Source organism: Syngnathus typhle, linkage group LG11, assembly GCF_033458585.1.
Source record: "Syngnathus typhle isolate RoL2023-S1 ecotype Sweden linkage group LG11, RoL_Styp_1.0, whole genome shotgun sequence".
Taxonomy (NCBI): Eukaryota; Metazoa; Chordata; class Actinopteri; order Syngnathiformes; family Syngnathidae; genus Syngnathus; species Syngnathus typhle.
In genome coordinates this window covers 5,633,164-5,651,086 of record NC_083748.1, presented here as the reverse complement: position 1 = coordinate 5,651,086, position 17,923 = coordinate 5,633,164, and the positions used below count along the sequence as shown (strand labels likewise).

General features: G+C 40.9%; 1 protein-coding gene and 1 long non-coding RNA gene across 2 annotated transcripts; one reads left to right on the top strand and one right to left on the bottom strand.

The window, feature by feature from the left end:
* The first annotated feature begins 735 nt into the window (after nucleotides 1–735).
* LOC133161856 (voltage-dependent calcium channel subunit alpha-2/delta-2-like) lies at nucleotides 736–17,391 on the top strand. Its single transcript, XM_061290546.1, has 38 exons — nucleotides 736–1,268; nucleotides 5,038–5,119; nucleotides 6,672–6,788; nucleotides 7,012–7,071; nucleotides 7,942–7,986; nucleotides 8,174–8,309; nucleotides 8,382–8,513; nucleotides 8,590–8,647; nucleotides 8,712–8,762; nucleotides 9,216–9,315; nucleotides 9,401–9,562; nucleotides 9,664–9,774; nucleotides 9,850–9,928; nucleotides 10,013–10,062; nucleotides 10,168–10,257; nucleotides 10,535–10,600; nucleotides 10,733–10,807; nucleotides 10,893–10,967; nucleotides 11,057–11,128; nucleotides 11,298–11,369; nucleotides 11,544–11,605; nucleotides 11,687–11,763; nucleotides 11,838–11,898; nucleotides 11,971–12,068; nucleotides 12,140–12,230; nucleotides 12,302–12,364; nucleotides 12,442–12,545; nucleotides 12,748–12,846; nucleotides 12,926–13,017; nucleotides 13,081–13,128; nucleotides 13,207–13,278; nucleotides 13,412–13,564; nucleotides 13,872–13,924; nucleotides 14,275–14,330; nucleotides 14,654–14,777; nucleotides 14,865–14,974; nucleotides 15,048–15,130; nucleotides 15,198–17,391. Exons 1-38 carry the CDS (start codon nucleotides 1,150–1,152, stop codon nucleotides 15,291–15,293), a joined length of 3,294 nt encoding a protein of 1,097 aa, XP_061146530.1. The 5' UTR covers nucleotides 736–1,149; the 3' UTR covers nucleotides 15,294–17,391.
* LOC133161859 (uncharacterized) lies at nucleotides 14,624–15,299 on the bottom strand. Its single transcript, XR_009716139.1, has 2 exons — nucleotides 15,159–15,299; nucleotides 14,624–14,936 (listed from the first exon to the last, which is right to left on the bottom strand). It is a non-coding gene; the product is annotated as an uncharacterized LOC133161859 (long non-coding RNA).
* Nucleotides 17,392–17,923: the final 532 nt, after the last annotated feature.

The following is a 17,923-nucleotide window of genomic DNA, read 5'->3' as shown; positions in this document are numbered from 1 at the left end:
TACTATTTCTTTTGTACCACTAACACATTGGAAGACTATAACCAATGATGCAGAAAATGTCATATTAATATTCTTCCTCTTGCCTCCCTCAGATAGAAAGTGTAAGCCCCATGTAAATTGTATGTAAACTTTAGCAGGTTGCATTTATCCCCCTTAATTTCCTTTACTCACACAAAAGAAGCAAATACTCCAGTGTTAGGTACATCATCGTGAGGTCTTGCAGGCTGATTTCCACGCTCTGTTTGTGCTGATTCTGCACGGTTAGCGAGATGCCAGCCTCTGCATCACAATATTTCCCTCTATAGGCCTAATAATCATGCAGCCCGAACCTCCATCAGGCCAGCCATTGCCGCTGTCTAATTTATATTCATGAACACTGTAGAGCCTTATAAATATGCTTATTTCAATAGAAAATTCATGATTAAATGCAATGTGAAGTCAGGCATTTCCTGTCATTGTTCAGGATAACAGAAAGCTCTGGTGGACCTTGACAGCCCCGCACTGGAAAAACAACAATCTTATTGTTCACTTTTTCCCCCCGTTTGACAGTGGTAATCACAATTGAAACTTGTGTTGCGTTCACTGACTTCTGGCAGCCAGATGCTCCTCGTTGCAGCTCACCCATGGGGGTAAAAAAGAAGAAAAATAAGAAGCTCAATTTATGCAAACCCCACGTGGCCCTGTAGTTATAAATAAAGCCTCAACTTGATTCTTCGCTGTTGCCTGGTGAACGTGAACGCGCTCTCTCTCGTCCGTCCAGTGAGGAGCGAGCGTGTCGTGGACGCGCCGGCTGGTGCGTGTGTGTAAGTGCGTATTTTGGAGGAAAAGGAGGAGGCAACGTGTGTGTGTGTGTGTGTGTGTGTGTGTGTGTATGTATGTGTGAGCGGGAGCAAAGACTCTGCAGTGTCTTGGCAGCTGCATTCTACTGTAGTGCATCTCCCATCGCCCGTGATGCCTTCACGGCCAAAGGCTTCCTCCTCCCCCGCGTCCACTCTTGAAGACGCGAAGATGAACTCGCCCGCAAATTGAGCCGGACACTGGTCAGCTCGGACTATCTCCCCTCGTCCTTTCTTCCTTCCTTTCTTTTTTCCTTTTCATTCTCACTCGCATCCATTCATCCAAGCGTCGCCCAGCTCATTTGAATGGAAGATGGCGAGGGGCGTGTGGTGCTTCAGCGACGTCCGCTTGGTATCTCTGCAGATCATCTTGATGCTCGGCAGCGCGGCGTGGCCTGGTTCCGATGGGCTCACCTTCCCACAGCAGTACACGTAAGCCGTGGAGCAACTTTGGGGCTTGTCCGCCTCCTTGGCACAAAACACAAGCCTAAGGATGTTATGTAATGTGTTCTGTTGATTACAGCAGTGTGTGCGTGCGTGCGTGCATGTGCCGAACGGTGTGAGACTGGTCTTGCATTTGAAACATTCAATTATAAGCACTTTATATGTATTTCCATCACTTGTGCTTAAAAACATTATATTCACATTTCAAGTTTATGTCATTCAATGTGAGAGGCAAAGTACAAGACAATTGTTTTTCCATTATTGGACTTGTTGGTGTTTTTGTTTGCAGACTGGTTTGCAAATTGGATTTGGCCAGGTTGAAGAGCTGTGGTTGCTATTTCGGAGGTTTTATTTATTTTTTGTGTGTACTGAAGTTAAAGTGGTGGAATGTGACCCGCCCGTGAAAATTGTGTGCATCTAGGAGCGAGTGTGTGATTTTTTATTTTATTTTTTTAACATCATTTTTGTTAGAGAAGAACAAAAATATTTGTTGCACTTGTCCTCGTCAGGATGAGCAGAAACTTAGGCAGAATGACAGAATCGGGATATACCCTGTTGTCAGACGTTAAAGAAAATGCACTATATCTTCTTTCTGCTTGTTGGTTTACGGCCGGCATCACTAACATGGTGCCCATGAGGAACTTACAAGCCCCAAAGGCCCACTTGAGTTGCCTGCTGGCCCGTTCTCAAAATAGCTCTATGAAAAGCTTCTAGATTTCTTTGTTTCCTTACTGTGCCACTTACATGTACCTGCGATCTACATCCAATTTTTTTCTTCCAATTGCCTTTGAATGAAACTTACATTAGTGTGAATATAGAAATGTCAATACAATTCAATTTGAGCAAATTTTAGAAGTGTGTACCAAACTAGTAGCCTTTCACATTTATCCGTACCCCTTTACAACAGTAAGACCCCCCAAAAGCATGCGGGCTCCTAAAAGCTCTTAAATGCGACCTCTGTAAATACATGTGCGTGTTCCTCAAGTATGTAAGCAATGTGAGCATTTTCCTCCCTTCTTCACACCGATGCTGTGCTTTAAACTTATAACCTTTTATCTCTCGCTGGTCCTCAACTTGAGCATTCACCCCCCCCCCCCCCTTCTAGTGGTCTGCAATCAGGCTCTACTGAGGGAGAAAATCCAGATGGTCCACTCATCTCCTGACCTGTCTCAATTGGACAGCAAGGGCATGTTTGTAATTCTAGCTTTGGAGCCCCGGAGTGTGTTGATTTGATGATCAATTGAATTATTTCAAATAGGTGCACTTCTCATTCCTCTTCTACCTCATGAGTGCTATTTTTTTTCTACGCTGAGTGCTTGGAAATATAGTGCAGATGGCCCTCTAGCCCTGATCTCTCCTTGCATGTTGGCTTGATGAAGCAGAGTGGCCCACAACATCCCTTTGTAATTAAGAATAGATACTGCAGCACAGAGGATTAGTCATCCTTGTAAAATCCTCCTGTTGTGATAGATTGTCTTATAAACAGTCAGACATCTTTACAGCTTTAAATTTATAGTTTATTTTTGGTGGGGGGCATCATATATGCTCTGTCAAAAATTACGTTCAATTTTTCCAATGATTTCTTAACACTTGTTAATCACTTAGCAGTGTAAGCAAATCCCTGTAAAATGAAAATAATGTCTCAAATAATGTCTCGTAACTATGACACCACAGCAATGAGTGTTGTTTAACACCTCTGCCAAATTTGAATGATTGTCAAATATCAGATGCTCGAACTGTGACCAGAAAAAAATGATTGCTTACTTTATAAATAGTTTTTCTTATGACTACCAATGACGGAGTGCTACGTCGTTCTCACTCTGCACATGTTTGGGCTTATATTCACTTTACAGACTCTTAAGTATTTCCAGAGTGACTCATACTACAGCGACTGATTCTTCTTTTGTAGTCTGACACATTTACAGCCTGAAGACATAGGTGAACCTTGGAAAAACTGCAAGGAGTACAAACGGAGTCCAGTAATTAGCCGTAGTGAAAAATGACACCTAAGGGGACAGAAATTGATCTTTATATAACTTACAGTGCAGAATGGAGAACAATTCAGTAGAGGATAACACTACATGAGAGTAGAGATTTACTTAATGAATCATTAGACAGTGGTTAGTTCATCAATATCTGGCAATCGAGCGCTGACTTTGCACTTCATCGTGTATTCCTCATTAACGCTGAAGCAGCTGCTCTCATCAGTAACCACGCTTTTATTTATTCATGATTACATGAGCATTAGTCGCTCTTTTTGGGACCCCCCCTTTGATTATTTCGCCACTTCCTGATAAACAGTAGCTCCACCCACACTTTACAGCTACTTTGTAAAAATATCATAATGACATTTTTTTTGTAAGGTCATGTTTAATTATTGTGTTTTATTTTAGTTCCAAATTATTTTTTATAGTGGGAATGTTCTGATTCATTCATCCATCCATTTTCTGTACCGCGTAGTCCCCACGGGGGTCGCGGGCGTGCCGGAGCTTATCCCAGCCGTCATCGGGCAGTAGGCGGGGGACACCCTGAACCGGTTGCCAGCCAATCGCAGGGCACACAGAGACAAACAACCATACGCACTCGCACTCACACCTAGGGACAATTTGGAGTGCTCAATCGGCCTACCAAGCATGTTTTGGGGATGTGGGAGGAAACCGGAGTGCCCGGAGAAAACCCACGCGGGCCCGGGGAGAACATGCAAACTCCACACAGGGAGGGCCGGAGGTGGAATCGAACCCGCACCCTCCTAACTGTGAGGCGGACGTGCTACCCAGTGCGCCACCGAGATTCAGATTTGGAAATATTGACATAGACAGACGAATTGTCAATTTTGAATAAGCAAACATGCATGTTTTTAGAACGTGGGAGGATGAGCGTCCAGAGAAAACCCACGCATGCACGGGAAGAACATACAAATACCACACTGGAGCACAAAACAGAATGTTCCTGACTGTGAGGAAGGAGAAATAAGTATAATGGTGCCATTTGTCCTGTATTATCAACTTTGTGTTCAAACAGCTGCCATTGAGCTTGTGATTTTTTTTTTCCTTTTTGATGTATTCTTAAAAAAAAAGAACAATCAGGCAGAGAACGCAGATTGACCATCCTGTTTTTTTTTTTTTTTTCCTCTGGTGATTTAATTGTGATCATAAGCCGTTTTTCTTCGAATTTCACCCAAAGTTGGATTTCAAAAATATCCTACCTGACACTTGCGGGGGCTTGTTGATATTCAAGTCAAGAGATATTTTGATAAGCGTGTCTAATTTTGGAGGCACTCTTGCTCTTGGATGCTCATTTGTTAAATAATGTCTTATATAAACATTTGTCTTTTTTAACTCTGGCTCATTTTGGCAGGTCTCCATGATCACATGGAGTCGACTTGCTGTTCTCTCACAGCCACTTCTCAACTTATCACAACACGTTGCTCCTGCAAAAAAAAATGCAACCAAAAGGAGTGACACAATGTGATCAGATGTTCACTATTACTGGTGGAACTTGCATTTCAAATTTGCATTTTTCTGGTCAAGTGAGAATTTTCTAAATACATAAATTGGGGTAAATCTGCAAAACTGCTTGAAATGTGATACCTCAAAAAATACATCTTTATTTATATTACAATTCCCTCTTCCACGTGAGTTCATATACCAGTCGACCAGTCTAGTGTGTATGAAAGTCTTTTCTGCACGTGCAAGTAATAGAGTTATAAGCATAGAGCGGAAACTACAATCAGGCTGGCTGTGATGTTTATCTGCAGGATAATGCACTGGGCGAGACGCATCGAGCTGGAGATTGACAGAGTCTTTCAGCACATCAGTGGAGCTCAGCAGCTGAAAGGGGTGAGTGTCATCCTTGAGCTCTCTTTTTTTTAAATTTTATTTTATATTAATTCAGCTCATTCAGGATACATTAAGCCCACAAGACGTGCACCAAGCAATTTGCAAAAAAAAGTGCAAACCACATGTGCAATATCATGACAGCAAGCTTTTAGTCTCTTTCCTAGCAGAGCCATAAACATCCATTAATATAATAATGTTGCACTGTACTTTTGCAGACAAACCTTTGTAAAATCTTGAAACGTTTTAAAAATGCAATATTGTATCAATTTTGCATAGACCAAAGTATGAGGAAGAATTCCGGGCTGACACAAAAACTACGGCATAGCGATGATATAAAAAATTGGGATTTAAGAACCTTTGGATGAATTTGTGAAAAATACATTTAAAAAAAAAATTAATTTTATTGGACTCATGAAAATGCTTGGTGGGCTGGATTAAAGAACATAGCGGGCTGTGTCTAGTTTGCCCTGAACTGTTTTAGAACAGGTAAAATCCAGTTGTCTAGATTTTGTTGACTTGATCACAAGGGGAGCATTCATCTTGATTCTCATTTTATGCAATGAGACAGAAAATCCTAAATAAAAAAACAAAAACAGGCACTGATTCATTAATACCTCCTGACTCTCCATCTCATGTGCTTATGGGACTATCTTCTCAAAAAAGCAGTGCAGAAGGACAAGCCAAATTCGCAACCATGAAATTTCAATTTTCAACGCTCACATGATTTCTTTCTTTGATTACCACGCCGCACGACTAAACACGGATTTTCTTCCTGAATCCGTGTGATATGATCGTTGGTGTCATTGTGGTGACAACCGGGCTGGAAGAGGCTGCCGTCCTGGCAACGTGGAGCGCGGATCAGCGGAAGCGAGAGAGGGCGAGATGAGCTCGGGGAAGATGTGTGTTGAGCGTGGGCACATGCCCTCTCTGTTTGTGTCACAGCGAGCAGATGGTCAGCCTGCACCAAAGCCTGGATGAAAAAGATGCGCTTGGACCACAATCATTCCTTCATGCTCATACTGCTGCAGACAATGATCACGAGGAGGTTTTCCAAACAATCGCTGTGCAAAATTCCTGCACTGCATTACACAGCCAATCAGGGCTGTCAAATTTATTTTTATCGTCAGCAGGCCATATGGTAGCTACGTGTGAAACTGCGTCTGTTTTGTGCCAACAGGAAAAGAATTGATTTCAAATCAAGTATAGTTGCACATCCGCTACAGTAGGTGGCAGTGGCGAGCTTGTCAGTATATACTCACATTTTTTTAACGAGGTAGCAGAGTTAAATGGTTAAACGTGATGTCTGAATAACAATCCGAAATAGAATCTGCAGGAATGTGATTCCTCTGTGGCAATTGCTTCAAAGAAAGTGTGTGAAGAGACAAGATGAAAAAGAGCAACTTCCCCCCTGTGCCTTGTGAATTTAAACTATACAGAAGCTTTGTGGTGCAAATCCTCAAGCTTCAATATTAAACTTGATGTATTTATGAATAATAGAATATAGTATGCGCCAGCGTTGTTGGTAATTCTACCTTGCCAAAATGCTTTGTAGATATACAACGAAGAAAGAAGAAGCTTTAGTCTGGTGAAGAATCAACCTCGAAAGATCGTGGAGAAGGCGGCTTCGGATATCGAGAAACTTCTGGCGAAGAAGCGCAAAGCTCTCGAAGTAAGTCACTGACTTTTATAAATTATAATATCAAATATTATAAAATTATAATACAAAATTATAATTGATAAAAGTCCACCCTCCCCCAAAAAATCCTCCTGACACATTAAAAAAATAAAAAAAATATAAATTGAGGATTTTGCTACTTTAAATGTAAGACTTTAATTGTATTTCTCATTTTGGTGCTCATCTAATTCATCATCTTTTCTGTGTGTTTCCGTAGAGATTGGCCGCTGAGGCTGAACGGCTCCAGCTCGAGCATACCTGGCAGGATGGCATCAAGGTAAAGTTGAATTTAAAACAGGATGTACATTTGTTAGTAAACAAAGACAAACATCATCATTAGTTCATGGTTTTTCTATTCATGTTCTATATTTTGTGCTTGAGCACAATGAAGGTTGCAAACGAACTTTCTTCTTTGACTTGGAATTGTTCTTATTCAATTCAGCTCCCTTTGCCTGCAAGCAACTTTTGATATAGATCATTTTTGCAGTATCTATTCATGTACACTATCTTTTATGTGTGACTGACACTCTCTGATGGTTCACGCACTGCTGCTGCTAAAAGGCTCAGAAAAAAAAAAAAATCTTCAGAGCTCAAACGTGGTCTGAAAATAGGAACATATCAGCCTCTGAGAAGATGCCATGCTTATTCTAAATTATGGTAGGGCTCAGGAAAAAAAAATGACACTAACAGATGGCAATACTTTGCCTGAGTCTGATTCATCATGTGCAGCATTAAGCTCACTGATTTGAAACACTTTGTTGTCAAGGCTTTTATCACTCCTCATTATGATTTATTTTTATCTGGTTATTTAAATATAGGGACGAGCGGGTACTGATACAAAATACAATTCAAGCCTTGTTTCCAGGTATCGAGTACTTGTAAAAGATGCTGATACCAGCCAATGATACCGAAGGCCAAAAAACCCCACACAAGTTAAAAAGGATTCATTTAGAAACGCAGAAAGGTCTTTGTTTACATTTAATTCTGATGGCGTTGATTGAAATTATGTTGTCAAGTGCTAGCGGGATCGGTACTTTGTATCGTTATCGGCGAGAACTCTGCGATAGTTGTACAAACATTGGTCTGAAAATTATGAAGAAAATGAAAGTGCTTTACAAAAAATATGAATACACATGTGTGTCACCAGGAGCTGGACATGGCCTATTATGACTCTAAGGCAGAGCTTGATCATGTAAGTAGTTTTCTACTTTATAATTTACAAACAACTGCTAAAAACTCCTCTATATTAAATTCAAATGTGTTGCATTTAAAAGTTAAATACAACTGAGCAGGACTAAAAAAAGTAAGCTACTAGGCATTGCCGGAAAAACATTTTTATTAGTTAAAGCAAATATTTTTTTTTAAATATACTATCACAGTATTCCATGGATGGAGAGAGTGAAGTGGACAATCCTTCCCACATCAAATTGGAGTTTGTGTACGACCCCAATTTCAAAAACAACGTCAACTACTCCTACACGGCTGTTCAGATTCCCACAGACATTTATAAAGGAGGCAAGTGGAGTTCACATTTTGGAGGTTAGGTTTCCGTATGGCTTCTATTCCAAAATGTGTCTTTCCCATCAGCTCCGGTCATTCTCAACGAGCTCAACTGGACGCAAGCGCTGGAGAAAGTGTTCATGGAGAACAGTCGGGAGGATCCGTCACTACTGTGGCAAGCGTTTGGCAGCGCCACCGGGGTGACGCGCTACTACCCTGGTAGATTTCATGATGTCACTTGTGTGAATTGAAGCCAGACATTCAAACTTTCTGTTTTGATTTTTGCTGTTTGCAGCCACCCCATGGAAAGCCCCGGACAAAATTGACCTGTATGATGTCAGAAGGAGACCCTGGTAAATCACCTCCGACTTTCAATACATTTGGGGAAGCTTTATGCTTTCTTCTCTTCTGCCACAGGTACATCCAGGGTGCTTCCTCCCCTAAAGACATGGTCATTCTTGTCGATGTGTAAGTTTTGCATACTCTTCGAAAAACCGTATCCTTGAGATTAATTAATTCCGTGATGACTCATCATATTTCCTCATTGAAATAAATAGAAATGCTTTAATTCATTCCCCCTCAAAGTATTTTTGTAATAAGTGATTTAAAAGGGACATTTCACTCTATAATATTATAATTTATAAAAGTATATGGTAGTAAATAATTAAACTGTATATCATGACTAATTCATGGCGGCTGTACACACAACCACTCTAATTGACTATATATAGAATAAATGATATAAGCCTGGGACTGATTGTCTGTTTGCATGTGTTGCTGCACCATTTGTGTATATACTGCTTTTAATAAAAGAATAAAATGCTATTTGTTAGCTTGTTTATGCTTTTTGTCCCCTTACGTGGAACCATTAAACTAGCAGACTTTATAGTCAAGTTGGCCATTGTGTTCTTTTTCTTCCAGGAGCGGCAGTGTCAGTGGACTCACACTTAAGCTGATCAAGGCATCCGTGATGGAGATGCTGGACACTTTGTCTGATGATGATTACGTCAACGTGGCCCGGGTCGGTGTCTGTTCATCATCATCATCATTGCAGGCGCTCTTATTATCTTTCGAGCATTGATGTCAACTGCGCTGCCGTGTTTTAGTTCAGTGAAAAAGCTGAGGCAGTGGTTCCTTGCTTCAAACATCTGGTCCAGGCCAACGTGCGCAACAAGAAGATCTTTAAAGAAGCCGTGCAGCAGATGCAGGCAAAAGGCACCACTGACTACAAGTCTGGATTTCATTTTGCCTTCAATCAGCTCTTAAATGCAAGTGACATATATAGACATACATTGAATAGAGCAAATTAAAACAAATCCATATTTATACTCTATCTTCTAACAAGTTGGTGTAAATCTTACTTTTTCAGAAAACAAACGTGCCACGGGCCAACTGCAATAAAATCATCATGCTTTTCACGGATGGAGGAGAAGACAGAGCTCAAGATGTTTTCATGCAGTACAACTGGCCCAACAAAACGGTCGGTGGCTCCTCCTCATTGTTTCTCCATCACACTTGAGTTTCCAGTGCTGAATTACGTCTTATTCACGTAAAGGTTCGAGTTTTCACCTTTTCCGTGGGCCAACATAACTATGATGTCACACCCTTACAGTGGATCGCATGCACAAATAAAGGTGAGTGTCACAGTTGGGTTTTCATGTTGGTTGGGTTAAATGCCATCACCCAAAGCATTACATATTTTTCCGTTTTGTCACCAGGGTACTATTTTGAGATCCGTTCCCTCTGTGCCATAAGGATTAACACGCAGGTGGTTCCCCCGGCTTATGACACGCTAACACACACACATTTACATCTAAGAGTCAAGTGTGTTGCAAAGTTACAGCTGAATTTTTTTTTTTTTGTGGTCCGTCAGGAGTATCTGGATGTTTTGGGACGTCCCATGGTTCTCGCAGGTGACGAGGCCAAGCAGGTCCAGTGGACCAATGTTTACCAGGATGCTTTGGTGAGGTTGAATGACTCACTGGTGTCTTTATTGCATTAGAGATCTAATACAAGCCCTATAAAAAAAAAAAAGAAGCTGGGTTTGATTGACACTGTCATTGAGAACTGTTACACAAGATGCCGTGTCTAATTTTTTCAACTATATTCTCTCACACTGTTTTTTCTTTTCTCCTAGTTTAACGACATGAAAACAGTTTTGAGTAACTTTTAAATACACAGTTAAGTTGTACTTATTATAATCTAAATATTTTCTGACCTTTGTCTTTTGGCCTGCGCAGGGTCTTGGGATGGTGGTAACCGGGACTTTGCCAGTATTTAATCGCACCATGGACGGAAAACTACAGGTAATAAAATTATAGCAATGACACATGTATTTATTCTTTTTATATTCACACATAGCAGAAGGAAAATCAGTATTTTTTTTTTTTATTGAAAGGTTTTGTGCCAAATGTGATTGATCCCGCTTGCACTTTCAGAACCAACTGATTTTAGGTGTGATGGGAGTCGACGTGCATCTGGATGAGATCAAGCGCCTGACGCCACAGTACAGTGTATGACGTTTTATTTTAACTTCATTTTTTTCTCTTTTTTTTATTTTATCTTCCACCGGATTTAACGTTCTTGTTTCCTCATCAGCTCGGAGCCAATGGTTACATCTTTGCAATTGACCCAAATGGATATCTTCTGCTTCATCCCAATCTGCTGCCCAAGGTGATTTAGAACCCAGAAAATGATTTTGCAGACACGCTATTTAATATTCAACAGTTAAGTAACATGCAATTCTTTTTTATGTCTTCTAGCTGGTGCATCTCCCAGAACCCGTAACACTGGACTTTTTGGATGCAGAAGTAGAGGATAGCAATAAAGAGGAGGTGCGCAAACTTAACTTTCTGCCCTTTGCCCTCGTCCGACTCGTGTTTAAAGTTATAACCGCGCCAGCGAGCATGACGGTTGGCCGCGAATCGACCCAAGCATTTTGTTTGCATTTCATGACGGCCTAGGTGACAAGCCTCGTTATGTTTTGCCGTTTTTCTGCTCTAGATCCGGCGACAGATGATTGATGGACGACCGGGGGACATGCAGATCAAAACTCTTATCAAGTCAGTTGATGAGGCAAGTAAAATCTCTGTCATGTCTAGTCTAAAAATAACCCGTTTATTTGAGTTCCCATCACACACTTCAGTAGCCACACAAACGTTGACATTTTCCAGTTTGACTGAATTTCAAAAAATGCTTTTGATTACATTTAAGCCTACAGGAAATAACATGCATGTTGTTTTATCATAGCAATACATTGATGAGATGTACAGAGGTTACACTTGGACTCCTGTCAATGGGACAGATTACAGGTGAGCTCTCGTTTTTTGAACTTCACATCGTAACAATTACATTTTGGCCCTGGTGTGTCTTCTCCTCCACACCACCTGCAGTCTGGGGCTGGTACTGCCTCCCTACAACGAATACTACATCCAGGCAGACCTCAGCGATGTGATGCTTCAACTTCAGTGTAAGTACCCGAAGGCAACACCGTCAAAGAACTTTATACAGAGATAAAAAAATAACACAGTTTGCACGGCGCAGATATGCAGTCGTTATTGCCGAGCTCCTTTGAATCTTCAGGACACGTCTTTCTTGCTCCAAGGTGACATTTTTTTTTTTTTTTTTCCTTTTAGCTTTAAATAAGAAATGCTAATATATTCTGTCCTTCACGCAGAGAATACTGCAAGCGTCTGGAGCTCGCCAACAACAACACCGAATTTTTGCAAAATTTTCTCTCCCTCATGCTGGATATTTCTCCTGAATCAGATGAGTGTATGTTGCACAATTTGTCATCCATCACTGTTAAAGGGCCATGTTAAAATATTTTTTTTCCCAATTTCAAGGTGACCAAGGACTCATACACAACTTGATATTGGACTCTAGGATTATTGGGCAGCTAGCGTCACGCGTGTGGAAGAACAAGGATCTGGCTTCGTGAGTGCACGTTAAACAGAGTGTGAGACAAGATGAGGAACTTGTTGAGTAATCTTGATGCTGTCCTCCAGGTACGGCTTCTTGGCCGTCTTTGCGTCCACTGATGGAGGCATAACGCGAGTGTTCCCCAACTTGTGAGTTCAACAAATACGTAAAGAAATTCTCATCTCACATTTGAAATGAATAAATGCTTCTTTTTTTTCGTATAAAGAGCCGCAGAGTTATGGGACGAGGACCCGGAACCTTTCAATTCAAACTACTACAGAAGGAGCCTTGACAACAAAGGTTACATGTTTCGAGCTCCGGCAAGAAACTGTGAGAGCATTTAAAGATTTTTTTAATGTAGATGTTTGTGCCAGAATATGTATTCAAAAGCAAATGACTCAGCTATCTGCTTATCTTTGGTTCTACTGCCCCCTAACGGACAAAATAATAATTTAATAATAATAATTTAATTTAATAATTTAGATTTATAACTTCTTTTTGTAAATCTGTGGTTTTTTTTGTTTCTGAACAGCTTTAGATGACATGTTAGGACCAGAAAATGGTACAGTTGGAATCCTGGTTAGTTCAGCTGTGGAAGTTAATTTAGGAGGAAAACTTCTCAAACCTGCAGGTAAAGAAAAAGAGACAACATTTGTTTCTCAAAAAGCTGTTGCCCCGCTTTGACCTCTCTGGCTTGTTGTGACTTTTAGTGGTGGGAGTCAAGCTGGACCTGGAAGCGTGGGTAGACAAGTTCAAGATCCTGGCCAGTAATGTGTCAGACAGCCGCCAAGGCTCACACAAGGTACCGCAACTCAAATGTTATGAACTTATTATCATTATCTGATGATCTCATTTTGTCACACAGTGCGGCCCATCCAGGAGTTGTGAGATGGATTGTGAGGTCAACACTGACGTAAGCCACAGAATAAAGAATCTGATGAGCCGATATGTGGTCATTACATCATGACAATAAAATCTGTGTTGCCTGCAGGATCTCCTTTGCTATCTCATTGATGATGGTGGCTTCCTGATTATGTCTAATCAAAGAGATCACTGGAAAAAGGTCAGTCCCTTAGTGTAAAATTCAAATCAAAAATCAAAATGGATTAGCACCACTCTTAATAAGGGCGGCTGTTGTTGACATAGAACCATATCAGCTCATGGCCTTGTTTTTTTTTTTTTTTCTTCCTTCACAGATCGGACAATTTTTCGGAGAGGTGGATCCATACTTGATGCACGCGCTTTACAACAATTCTATCTTCAACCGCCGACAGACTTTTCACTTCCAGACAACATGCGAGCCGGTCAGCAGCAGCCACACTGGGGCGGCACCGAGACGCTTCTTTGTGGTAAGACGAAGTCTTCTGCTTTTTTTCCTAAGGAATTTCATCCCAAAGAAAAACTCATCTAGTCACATTTTTTGTGCACTTGATGTGAACCACCAAGATGCCACAAGATGTCACCAAAGCTCTGTCTAAATCTGAAAGTACCACCAAAGTACATGACTTTTTGTGTCAGGGAGGAACTAGGTTTAGCCTGTTTGAAATAATATTTTATGGATAGCATATGTGTGACATGTTTGTTATTGGAAGCGTTCGTTGTCTGTGCTGAAGATGCGTCCAAGCAGCCCACTTAATCACTTGATGCTTTCTGCAGCCTTCCATCGCCGACATCCTCAGCTTGGCTTGGTGGACGTCCACAGTGGCCTGGTGAGATTTATTTATGTATTTATTGATTTATTTATTTATGTATGTACGTATGTCGCTGAAATCCCTTAATGCCTAAGTTCAACACACTCTCAGCTGGGAGGGCAATCCTGAGCCACCTTGAGTGCTGGTTGCCGTTTTCCATATTGTCTCCAAGGTCACATCAGCTAACACGTCAACGGCTTGCCCTTTCCAGCAATCTCAACTGTCTCAAGACTTCAATGCATGAAACTGCAAAAGAGTCAGCTGTCTCATAGCGTCTCTGTCTGACTCTCATCTATTTTTATTGGGGGCATTCTTTTTTTTTTTTTTTTACTTTTTAACAAGGTGTAATGTGATCTTTTCTTCTTCAGGTCTTTGATCCAGCAGCTACTTTACGGATTGGCACACATGAGCTGGCTTCAACAAGGTGCGTGTGTGTTTGGGTGTGTGTTGCCCCCCGAAATAATCTGATTGGACACAAGAAGGCCAAAATCTAAAATTCTTTATTCTTCCAATGTTTTGCATGTATAAAAACAGATCACAACAAACCATGTCAGATCTTTTTTCTTTAAGTATCACTGTCTGGTATCGGCAGCCTCCACGAATACCCGATACCTAAAAAAATAAGGCCACTATCTGCTATTTTTTTGAGTGTATAAGAGAATAAGGAGGCAGCACTTGGAAATACTTGGAAATAGAAAAACGCCACACCAATGAAAGCCCATTTTGCAAAATGTCTTTTATTTCCAGATGACATCTTCACAGAAGCTTTTGAGATAAAGACAAGCAGCTGTGTGACCATTCAAAGCCAGTTCTTCTTCACCAACACCACCAACTCGTACAACGTACTGCAGGATTGCGGCAACTGCTCTCGGTATGTTTTTTTTTCATTTCACCTCGCCCGCCGCAACGTACACATGCTGCATCTAAGTCCTTCTCTCGCTTTCTCGGGTCGTCTCAGGTTGTTCCACGCCAAGCGGATAGAAAACACCAACCTCCTCTTTGTGGTCGCTGAGACGCTCCCCTGCAGCTCCTGTGAGATAGAGAGGCTGAGCCAAATCAAGACGGAGTGTATCCTTTCTCACTCATACAAACACACACACACATTAAGATTAGCATTAGCCTCCTCAATTACAACCCTCAGTCCAGGAGGAGAATCCTTGCGAGGTACTGAGCAACGCACGATATCGGAGAGGTCCGACAACCTGCCTGGACTTCAGTGCCTTAGTGAGTAAAAATATAATTTATGGAAAACCTTATTAAAAAGTGGAGTCATCTATTTTGTTCTTTGCAGGAAAACACTTCGGAGTGTGGACGGGCACATTTTGTGCAGCCCTGCATGGAGGTCCTTCTTGTCCTTCAGCTCATTCTGCCTTTCTTTCACCACTGACGCGTGCTGCCATTTGCTGATATGTCTACTGAAGGTCAGGTACCCAAAGCAAGTGTCTCTCTTCTTCTGGATCAACTTTTTTTTGTGGCTTACTGGTCACTTGAACTCTTCCTTTAACGGGACAACAAGCAAGCACTCGACTGGACAATTTGGGGCCAAACGAGAGGATGTGGAACTCTTTATCATCGCTTTCTCTCTGGAACACTTGTGGCATATAACAGAGATTAATTGATGCTGTGTGTGCGCTGGCGGATCAAAAAAAAGTGTTCATACAAAGTTTACGCATGTCACGATGGGGAAAAAGAATCGACATGAGCGAAAATGTCTTTACAGCTCAATTCCGACAAATGGCACACTTCTTTTTTGCTGCCTTTTCTTCATCGTAAAGTTCTTTGACCAACCAGAAGTACAAATTTTATCAGTGGTCACATTGTGACCTGTTTACAATCTCTCTGTGACACTTTAAAATTTACAAAGCAAGCATTTAAAAAAAAAAAAATGTTTTTCTTATTATGGGACCACGTGAGGCTGACCAAATATTTGTTATTAAACGGCTGAGATTATTTTGAAGTGCTTCCATTTGGGAAAAACATTAAGCACAAGACATTTGGCAAAGTCAAATGAAATTGAATACGGTCATTAATATTGATTAGCAGGAAGATGTAATAATACAGTGCGTCGTGCAATAATGCTGTGGGGATGATCGTGATTTTTTTTTCTTTTTTTTAATACTCACAACCCAGTTTGATTTAAGTGCAGTGGTTGGTTGGTTTATTTAAGTGTTTGGTAAAGAACCAAATCAATTTATAACAAAGCAACACGTATTTGCTTCTTGTATGGGGAATGTAGCTTCTGAGCAGCTTTCTGTCTTCTCACTCTGTTTTCAATATGTGACGACTTCATTTTTGAAAGCGACGCTTCACTGTGGCACGGCATTTTATTATGACAGCAAAATATATGTATTTGATGTATACAAGTCACAAGCGAATTTTATTTTTAAAAAAATGCAATAAATGACAATGTGAAGGGCAACTAAAGGAGCCCAAGTTTTGGGAATTTTTAGATGCCCCATTATAAATTGAAGGATTTCCATTTCAGTCCTCTAGATGTTGCTGATGTATAAATTAGCTTGCACTTACACACAAACTAAAGAAAGTGGAAACATTTCTTCATGCACTGCCTGCCCTGCACTAAAAAAAAAAAAAAAAAAGTCAGGTCAACTCAAAATTTCAAGGCAACAAAACAACTAAGCAAATTATTTTGGAGCAAACAGCTTGCTTGCTTTGTTGTTCTAATTGTTGCAATAAATGTCAGTAATTTATACCGTCAAGTTTTTCCAACTTAAATGATTGTTTTAGGATTAAAAAAAAGTACAAACTTAGTTTTTTTACAGTGTTGAATTTTCCTTTGCTGGTCTAACTTTACATTGTTGCCGTTGTTATTATAACTCAGTAGGCGACATCTTGTCTAGCCAGTGAGTTGCTGAAGCTTCACCTTGTACAAAGTGACTGTGATTCTTGTCAATTCCGTCAAATATTTTCCCATATGGCCGTTTTGTCTTTTTCCTCCGTCCGCCTGATTTTCCAGCCTGCAGTGCCTTGTGGCACTCACTTTGGACGTTCACCCTGCATCTCGCAGGTCATGCGAAGGACTTGTGGAGGTTCTGGCGGACATTTGATCGCTCCTTGAGAACAAATGAGACTTTTCATTAAAGCACAGTACAGTTGAAGAACGCTGCAGCCACCTCATGGAAAAGAAATCCGAGGTCGGACCTTGAATCAAAGCACAGGCTTTGTCCGTCTTCGTACATTCCCGCCACATTCCTCCAGTGCGACATCTTTTCTGCCACGAATGACCGAAACAAGTGAATGTTGAGGATGTTTATGTTTGCATTGTTGGCCTACTGTCGTGCATCTTTGCTGTCCCCCAGCATGGTCGGGAGAGGTTCGCCAAGAACATTGCTTCCAAAAGAAACGGAAATTGCTTTTACCCCGCGGCTTTGAATTTAGGTCTTAAAACTTAAGTATGACGGTAATAAATTTTACTGTTTTACATTTTACTCATTCAGTTGTGGTCTATATAAAGTGGAACAGCCATGCTTTTGTCTGAATTCTTTGTTTTGATAACATCACTGGTGCCTCTTTTCTACTGAGGTCCATACATGCATAACACGTAACCAAATAAATCCCCTCACAATATTTATGAACACATCCGTAAACAAGCACTGCGGTCAAGCTACAAAGTACGCTAATGCGTTAGCGAGAAGCAAACGAATGCATTTAACACATAGTGCGTAAAGCGCTTCTCTCAACAGGATGAAAACAAACAGTAAACTTTTCGGATTTTTTCCCCCCCCATGTCAACTGTCAAGGTTTAAAAATGACAAAAATGTGTGTGGCATAGACCAGGCGACAAATCCATCAATCAAATAGCTTTAGCATTTGCTCACGATGTCACTCAGTCAAGACACCGAAGAGAAACATGAGTCTGACTCTGAACATTCTACACAAGCTTCTCCCGCGACGTCTGTTGCGATAATGCTGCCTGCTATCATAAATCTGCTTCAGATGACTGACACCATCCAACCACTGGTGCCTTGTTACTTATTTAGGCCACACTAGTCTATATGG

Excerpts from the sequence above, each read along its gene's own strand:
- LOC133161856 (XM_061290546.1), top strand. The coding sequence starts at position 1,150 with ATGGCGAGGGGCGTGTGGTGCTTCAGCGACGTCCGCTTGGTATCTCTG. Across the intron at positions 11,370-11,543 it reads TTATCAAGTCAGTTGATGAG|CAATACATTGATGAGATGTA; the intron begins GCAAGTAAAATC and ends GTTTTATCATAG. Across the intron at positions 13,129-13,206 it reads ATTGTGAGGTCAACACTGAC|GATCTCCTTTGCTATCTCAT; the intron begins GTAAGCCACAGA and ends TGTTGCCTGCAG.